Source organism: Pteropus alecto, unplaced genomic scaffold (assembly GCF_000325575.1).
Source record: "Pteropus alecto unplaced genomic scaffold, ASM32557v1 scaffold65, whole genome shotgun sequence".
In the NCBI taxonomy this organism is placed as follows: Eukaryota; Metazoa; Chordata; class Mammalia; order Chiroptera; family Pteropodidae; genus Pteropus; species Pteropus alecto.
In genome coordinates this window covers 902,361-911,200 of record NW_006439191.1, presented here as the reverse complement: position 1 = coordinate 911,200, position 8,840 = coordinate 902,361, and the positions used below count along the sequence as shown (strand labels likewise).

The window sequence follows — 8,840 nt, the reverse complement described above, 5'->3', positions numbered from 1 at the left end:
AGGGCTCATAACCACATGTGGCCACTGCCTGCTGTGCTGGACAGAGCAGCTCTAGCTGGTTTCTCCCCCTTTGACCCATCCAAGAACTAGGAGCTTTGCTAAGAGATCGAATTTGAAGTCATGACGGTAACTGACAGCCACTCTGAGGAAGGGCTCAGAGCACATTTTTATTGCATCGGTTAATTCGAACTGTGGAAGCTGAACACATTTCGCCATATTTTCCAAGCCTCCAAAAAATGAAGAACTGAGGCCCAGTCTTCATTTGGCAGGAGGCCCAAACTTCAAGGCCTCCAACGAAATGCACTGAGGACTTTTCTGCCAAATAAAAAGGAGGATGATTGTACTTAGTATCAGGGGACTGCTGGGCAGCTTAACATTTGCAAAACGTCTCTTTCATCTGCGTCCTGGACAACCTAAAGGTGGCTTCATATTCCCAGCGGTCTTAATCGGATGCAGGTGAGAAGGACTGTCCAGCTCCTACAGCCATGCTCCAAGGCCTTGCGCCTCCCCACCAGACTTATCATACTAAGGGTGTCTCTTCCCAGTTTGTCAGCCTCTTCCAGACATTCTGTTTGCTCTTCTCTGTGGGGTTCGCTTGTTTTTAAAGCTTCTTTCACCTGATTTCCAAGATCACTGTTTTCGAGGTCACCTAGAAAGAGCCCTCTTGTCGTTGACACGCACCATCTGCCCAGGCGCCCGGGTTAGAAACCCTCTTGCTCCAGATCAAATCCATCTTTAAGTCCTTGTCCCTCAATCTCTGAACTGCCCCTTGAATCTATCCCTTCACGTGCCCCTGCCTGAGTCCGGGTTTACACTCCCTGCTGCTCCCCTGGATTACTGAATCGACCTCCTGATCGGCCCGCTGTCTCCAATTTCCCTCCCCTCAGCCCCCACTATATCTTCCGCACTACTGCCAGGGTGAGATTTCTAAAATATAGACCCAATTAGGTCACCTTTTTGGTTTGAAGACTTTTATCGACTCCTCACCGTTATCAGCACAATGGATTTAACCCCTTTTCTAAGCAGAACCCTAAATTTTTTCAGTGTAATGAAACCAGAATAGACAACATAAAATGTGAGCCGATCTGGAGATAGAGGGTAAAGGGTAAAGGCAGAGACAGAGGCCTCAGAGCCTGTCCCAAAGTTCTCCAGCCCCATCCCTATGGGGCCCATGGCAGCTGCAAGGAACCCTGGATCTCTCCGGGCGGGCCGGACCCTGCTGCCTGCTGGAGAGCCTGTGCTCCTTGGCCTTGCGGTCAAGGCCCTAAGGAATCTGCGACCAGCCCACTTTCCTGGAGATGACTTTTTCCTGAAACTCTCTCCTTCCATGACTGCTAGGACATCAGTCTCCTCTACTCCCAGAAGTCCTTCCTGGTCCTCTTCCCCTGTCACTCCACGCAGCCTGCCCGTGCGAGTTCACCTGCTCCTGGCTCTCAGACAGCTTTCGCCACGTGACACTGCTTCTCTGTGGCAGGAAATGGCCCGGCACTGGTCAGAGCCACATTTGGTTGTGTTTGGCCAAGCTTCGACCGAGAGATATGACACTCAGGTATCAGCACAACTCAGTTGATGCCTAAATACTTCCTCGCTTAAAGTGAAACGATCCCATTTCAAATTTGATTTACTCTTTTTTTTTTCTTTTAAGTTGCCTCCTTGTAGAAATTACATCACAAAATAATTTCTCTAACACTGGTATAAGCGATGCCAATAAAAATCTAGGGTAGAAACCACTTCTTATCCTCAGCTATAAAGGTGCTAATGGCTGCATAGGAAAACACACCCGGGCAGAGTGGCCCATTGGGAGGAGGGCTCAGTCACTCTAGTCAAGGCTGCTAACACCTGGCTTCTAGGACATGGCTGTCACGACCTTCTGGTGTGAAACGATCCCATTTCAAATTTGATTTACATCTGATCATAATTCTCTTAAAAGCGTGTCATCTTAGGCAGCTCGGGCTGCTATAACAGAACACCATAGACTGGATGGCTTAAACAACAGACATTTGTTTCTCACAGTCTGGAAGCTGGGAAGTCTGAGATCCAGGTGCTGGCACACTCAGTTCTGGCGAGAGCCTGCTTCCTGGCTTACAGACAGCCACCTTCTAGCCGTGTCCTCACACGGCAGAGAGAGGAAGCTCTGGTCCTTTCCGCCTCCTATAAGGACACTAATCCCATCATGGCTTCACCTAAACCTAACTACCTCCAGATACCAACCCACTGGGGGGTAGGGCTTCAACATTGGAATTTCCGGGAGGCAGGATACAAACATTTGATCCATAACACGTGCACCGATTCGAAGTGCATTTCCAGAGAGGCAGCATGATGTCATAGAAAGAGAAATGAATCTGAAGTCAAAACTCCCACCACTGACCTAGTGACCTCTGGGGAAAATGAGTTAAATTGGCCAAGTTTCAGATTTATCTTAAAGAAATGTTGTCGATTCTACTGGCCCCGCCTAGCTGGGGTTGCTGTGCAACTCCAAGCAGATGTGGGTAAAGAGGACTGGGGTGAGTAAATGCTCACTTTTCTTCTTTAAGGAGTCACCCTGTTTGGAGCACCATTTCCTTATTGCACCCCAGAGAAGGGAAGTGACTTAGCCAAGATCCACAGGATGGGATGAACATGACAGAGCCTGGGGGTCCCCCCTCCCAGCACGCTACCCTTTACCTAAACTGTTTTAGGATTACCTTAATTCCATTCTTCTTTCCTTAAACTAGGAATCTATAGAAATGTTTGTAAACCCACATATCAAGTCTTACCATCTTTAACTGAAGCCTAGCAGGACATCAAAAATAATATTTACTAAATGCAATAGGGTGCTAAGCTCTTGACATATAATTTTATCTGACCCCCCAAGACAGCCTGCAGTGCTGGTGTTATCCTGGCCCTTCCTCCACCCCACTTTTCCAGAACTTGGGGGTCAGGAAAGGTAGGTAACCTGCCCAAGACCACGCAGGTGGAAAGTGGCAGGGGAGATTCAAACTCAAGTTTGCACGACCAAATTCAGTGCTTTTTCCATTAGCCCAGGGTGCCTCAACACAGAAAAGTAATCTCACAAAATTGGAGGAAAAGATATACATACATACATATATACACACATACACACATACATACACACATACATACACACACACACACACACATACATACATACATAAATGGGTTTCGGAACGGTGTTCATTGATGCTGTTTCTGAAACGTGCACACGACACTCATATTTTAACAAAACAGTAACTGGCAGATTAGGAGGGAAATAGACTAGCCTTTTCCTGTTCTAAAGTTTAAGAATTAACGGAAACATCCTTTGGATTTGCTAACAAACAGGCAGAACAATGGCGCATACTCTGTAGAGGTGCACAGAGGTAGGGACCGTGAAGAGAGGCTAAGACTGACTCAGAGGACTCCCCACCCTACCCCTCCCACCCCTGCACCTCAACCTTTTCCTCCACATTCCATTCTGGGGGTGACACCTTCACCTGGGTGCTTTTAAAAGACTGCTGCTTTAAGGTGTACAAATGCAAGATCAAATTCCTGCCTGGAATACTGGTGGGGGGGCCACTATGCACCCTCAGATTTAAGGGTCACTCCTGATTTCCTACAGCCCCCCTCCACCCGACACCCTCCGCCGGCCTCCTGCCCCTCGCTCTGCCTCGCTCGCGGTAGGGGGTGCTAGAGAGGGCTGCCGGGGCCGGGTGGCTCCAGGCGCATTGTGAAGTGGCCCTGGCGTCACAGGCGCCCAGGACCCCAGGGATCGGAGGGCGGGGACGTGTCTCGGCAGCGCCCCCTGGAGGCCCCGAGACCCTGGCTCAGACCCTGGGCGCCCCGGGAGGAAGCATGGAGGGCTTCGGCCACTTCTCCGCGAGGCCCTACCCGGACCCCTGGGAGTCCCCGCTGCCCCGCGGAGATCTCAAGTCCTCCGAGAGGCTGTGCGGGCCCCAGACTGAGCCCATGAGGGGCTCCTGGACCGGGACTCTGGGCGAGTGGGGCGAGGCTACGGCACCCTGGTCATCCCCGCGCAGCTCACCCACCCCGCGGCCTTGCCGGCCCCGGTCCCCTGACTCGCCTCGGGAAAGTCGCCACCAGAGAGATGTGGCCCGGAGGCCCCAGGACCGCGCCAGGAAGCACCGGACCCGCAGCAGGCGCCTGGAAGATGCCTGGGGGGAGCCAAGGACCCAGCCCCAGTCGCTGGGGAGCTGTGGGCACAGCCCGGCCTGGCCGCAGCAGTCCCAGGTGTCACCCCAACTGCCCCAGCCCAGCCAGTACTACCCTCCTGCCCACGGAGATTCACCTTCGCCATACCCCGAGGGCACTTACACGCCCCTGAGTGGACCCTTGGGGGCAGAAAATGGGCAGAGTGGAGACCCGTGGGCAGTGCCGGTCTACAGAGGTCTAGATCGCTGGTCCCTCTCCTCACTTCCCACCGAGAAGTCTCCTGCACCCGCCCAAGAGTTCAGGACGCTGTCCGCTTGTGTGTACACCCCGAAGCGGGACGGTAGTGAGCGCGTGGCGTCATTAGCCAGCCAGTACTCCCAGCCCTCAGTCTCCAGCAAGGAGATGCAGAGCCAGCACACTCAGATTCTCAAGAACAAGTTGGAAGAGGCAGTAATGTCCTCCAGAGACCAGAAGATTGTGGCTCTGGTGCTCACCCGACTCAAGAAGGCCCAGAGGATGCGCGAGCTGCAGCAGCAGGCGGCCGTAGCCTGGGAGGAGCTGAAGCTCTCGGATCAGAAGGTCCAGATGACCCTGGAGAGGGAGCGCAAGCTGCTGCTGCAGCAGAGCCGGGAGCAGTGGCAGCAGAAGGAGCAGCGCAAGGCTCACCTGAGCTGGGAGCAGCGTGTCCCACGGCCGCGGGACAGCCAAGCCAAGAACACCGTCCAGCAAGAGAACCAATGCAAGGTGCAGTCGGAGGACCGGGACACACAGCCCCAGGAGAAGCTGGAGAGGCCCTGCCCCGAGGCCGAGGCCAGGAAGCAGTGCCAGGTGCAGCGCCGGCAGGAGCAGGAGAAGATGCTGCAGGCCCAGCGGGAGCAGAACAGCCTAGAGCTGCAGAAGAAGCTGGAGCAGGCCTGTCACAAGAAGCAGCTGCACATCACCGAGGGCCAGAAAAAGGTCCAAGAAGCCAATCTCAGCTCCCTGGTCAATTACCAAGCCCGGAAGGTCCTCATGGACTGCCAGGCCAAGGCCGAGGAGCTCCTTAGGAAGCTGTCCCTGGAACAGAGTTCCCAGCGGTCCCAAGAGATCCACCAGAGCCTGATTAAGGAGCGTCACCGAGAGCTGAGGGAGAAGGCCCGGAAGGAGGAGCAGCAGTTCCAGCAGGTCAAGTGGCGCGCGGAAGAGTCGGAGGAGCAGAAGGTGGTGCACAAGCGGCTGCTGGTGGAGCTGGCGGATCAGAAGATCCGGCAGGCCAGGGGCAATGTCCGCAAGAGCATCAGGGACAAGGCGCAGCACGTCCGAGAGCTCAACATCCTGCGGGAGAAGAACCATCACATCCTGAAGCTGAAAGCCGAGAAGGAGGAAAAGTGCCACGTCGAGGGCATCAAGGAAGCCATCAGGAAGAAGGAGCAGAGGATGGAGCAGATCGCCCGCGAGAAAGATGCCACCTTGGAGGAATTCCAGAAGATCTCCCGGGCCTCCAGGAGAGACGACGTGAGAGCCCTTACCAACAGCTTCTTTGATCAGATGGCGCAGGAGGCCCAGCGCCAGGCGGGTCAGCAGAGAGGGGGCTACTGAGACCCTGAGGACAAGATACCGCACAGCCCAGGCGGCCAAGACGGTGTGTGGTGATGGGATTCGTTTTGTAAACTGACTATAAGTGAACACTGATTTTAAAAAAAAAAAATTATAAAATAGCTGCGATTTCCTCTCATGAACTAGTTTTTTTTGATTCATTTGGATAGTTGAGAGGGTGGAGAAAGAAGTTTGGGAATTTTAGGAAAACGACTTGCCTTTGTCAACGTTGGTTTAAACAAAATATGCATTTAGCTCTCAAATAAACTTAGAAGCACACATCAGATGCATCTTGGAGGAACCAGAGAAAAATCTACAGTAGGAGAAATAGCTCTGTCACATCTTTTCCCGTCCCAGAACTTATGAAAGGGTGAAGTTATAAGAAATCTCCAAGAAAAAAAAAAAAAACCATGTCCGGGGAGGAGAAGCGGGGGGATGGGTGGGATTTCTGTAATCACGGAGATTTGGGAACTTCGCATACTGCATCACCTCTTGGGTGTTTATGATGCACATGAAAATTCTGAAGGCTCTGAAAAGGCCTGCAGTAAAGAAATGTATTTGTTTAACCTAGTGTTTTTCCCAAACCGTGGAGTGCTTCCTTTCCTCGGAGCCTTCCATGGAACAGGTGTTGTGTGAAATGTTTCTGGAAACAGCTCCCTGTGGTTCCTCCCGGATCGTGTCCTCCTTGGGCCTTCCCTCCCTGCCTTGATGGAAAACGTTTACAATTCCTTCCACACTAGCGCTTGAAGCCTCCGCCACCGCCATGCTGCCCAAGAGCTCCTTCGAATACTTCGGTCCGATTCTTCTTTTCCCCGCTTTCGGTCAGTCTCATCCAGGCTTTTGTAACAAAGACCTATTGGAATCCTCCTCTTCCATTCTATTTCACCTCTGTCTCTTTTGCAGGAGGTGTATGATGTCACCCTGTCTGCCCACGTTGTGTCTAATTAACCCAACCAGGCTCTGAATGAATGACTAAGCACGCATGATTCAGGAACATGACATTTTCAAAATAAGCAGCCAGAGCCAAGTAGAATTTAACCCGTCACATCTTATCAAAAAATTCTAAAGGTTTGTTGTTTTTTTTTAAGAGCCCCCTACTGTAGCATGTATCTTTAAAAGAGAAAAAAATAGAATAAGCCCCATTGGAAGATTTTTGTCATATTAGTATTTTGGATGTGACGTGAAAGGTAACCTGGCAAGGGAATTTGTTCAGAGGTCAGTATAAGTGTCACGTTCTCATCTTATCTAGAGGAAACTGAGCCCTCTCCCCCACTGTGATTTCTTCCCCCGCCCTAGGACCCTTCTCCCTGCTGCCCCCAAAGAGGCCTGCTTGGGCCTCCCTCCCTCTTCTGCTCAAAAATGAAAGGGCTCATACGTGTCGCCTCGGGTTCTAATCTTAGTCTCTTCTCTTTGCCCAAATGAATCCCGGTTCTATCCAAATGCCACGTGTGCTGCCGAGCATTCCGGGACGGAGTTGAAGATGTTGCAGGGAGACCTTAAATGAATCGAACTCTTCCTCCTCCTATAGTTACGTGACTTTGGGCAAATTAACTTCCGGGGCCCCAGTTTCCTCATCTGTAAAACAGAATTATAATTTGTGTTTCAAAGGGATGTTGTGAGGGGTGATTAAATAAAATAATCAACATAAGGTGTTTGGCATGGTGCCCAGAACCTAATATATACCCTACCATTAAATATTGAGGGTTTTTTTATAACACGGACCTTCCTTTTTTGTCTGTTCCATTCTGCTTGTCTCTGGGTCTTCTCGTCAGCTGCCCCCTCCCGTCATAACCGAGTCTAATTTTTCTGAGCTTAGTTCACGTTCTGTGACTTGTGGGGACACCCTGGCTGCCCCACCTCGACGTCACCCTTCTCTGACAAAGTGCACGGCTCATTGAGCACTTAGCGGTCTCTGTCTTGTGTGCCATATCCATGTTGCGAGCCATGTCTTGGCTTCCAAGCTGGACTGTGTGCTACCTGAGGCCAAGGTCATCGTCTCCAAGTTCTTTATACCCAGGCTTAACGTGGTGATCAATATACAAAGTAAAAGCCATTAAGCAGGATGTTTTGACCCCACATGGATATCCACCCCATGCCTTTACCCTACTAATGTCCTTTGCTCTTTGCTCCAAGAAATAAACTTTCTGCTTTAGAACAAGGAGACTTTAAAACATAAAAGCAATTATATTGATAGGGTCTCTATACAATAAAATGTTCCATTGGTCTGGGAGGTAAAACAATTCTTAAACAATCATATATATGTAAAGCAAAATTGATAGAATACATAGACAAATTAAACTCATCATCAGAACGGGAGATGTTCGAGGTATCTCTTATTTATTGATAGGACAAAAAATAGTAAAAATATAAAAGTTCAACTAGCAAGTTTGGTTTATTGGATATATATAGATTCCATATAACAATGGGATGTTTACAAAAATTGACCACAGAACAGGCCATAAAAGAAAGGTCAAATTTTTAAAATAGCCATCCTCATATGCACCAAGTTTTCTAATCACAATGCGATTAAATTAACACTCAAAAATGTATGCTCAGAACTTTAAAACCTCACTTTTAAATACTTTGTAGATAAAAAAAAATTAAGAAAAATTTAAATATATTTTGGGCTAGACAATAATGAAAATACAATAATATACCAAGGCTTATGGCATGCAGTGAAGGAGATAATATGAGAGAAATGCAGAGACTTAAATACTTATCAATATAAGAGGAGAAAGGCTGAAAATTAATGAGCTGATCACTCAACTTTAGAAATTAGAAAAAGGACAACAGAATAAATTTAAAGAAAGATAACTGTAAGTACAGAAATTAATGAAATAGAAAACAAAGATATAATGGATGTGATTAACAAAAACTGAAAGTTGGTTCTTTGAAAATACAAATAAAATAGGCAAGCTTCTGGCAAAGTTGAAGAAAGAGACACACACGAAAAATATGAAACATAAACGGGATATAATGAGAGCTCCAGCAGAGACGAAAAAGATTAGAGTCTACCGTAAAAACTGTATGCCAAAGAATGCATAAAGATGCATTAACTTAGAAGAAATTAACATTTCTTTAAAAATAACCAACGCAAAAATAAATAAAAATTCCAA

General features: G+C 49.0%; 1 protein-coding gene across 1 annotated transcript; it reads left to right on the top strand.

Moving 5' to 3' along the window:
• Positions 1-3,831: 3,831 nt before the first annotated feature.
• CCDC185 (coiled-coil domain containing 185) lies at positions 3,832-5,727 on the top strand. Its single transcript, XM_006916242.1, has one exon. It carries the CDS (start codon positions 3,832-3,834, stop codon positions 5,725-5,727), a length of 1,896 nt encoding a protein of 631 aa, XP_006916304.1.
• The last annotated feature ends 3,113 nt before the right edge of the window (positions 5,728-8,840 follow it).

What these genes read in the sequence shown, in the direction of transcription:
- CCDC185 (XM_006916242.1), top strand. Translation starts at nt 3,832, where the DNA reads ATGGAGGGCTTCGGCCACTTCTCCGCGAGGCCCTACCCGGACCCCTGG.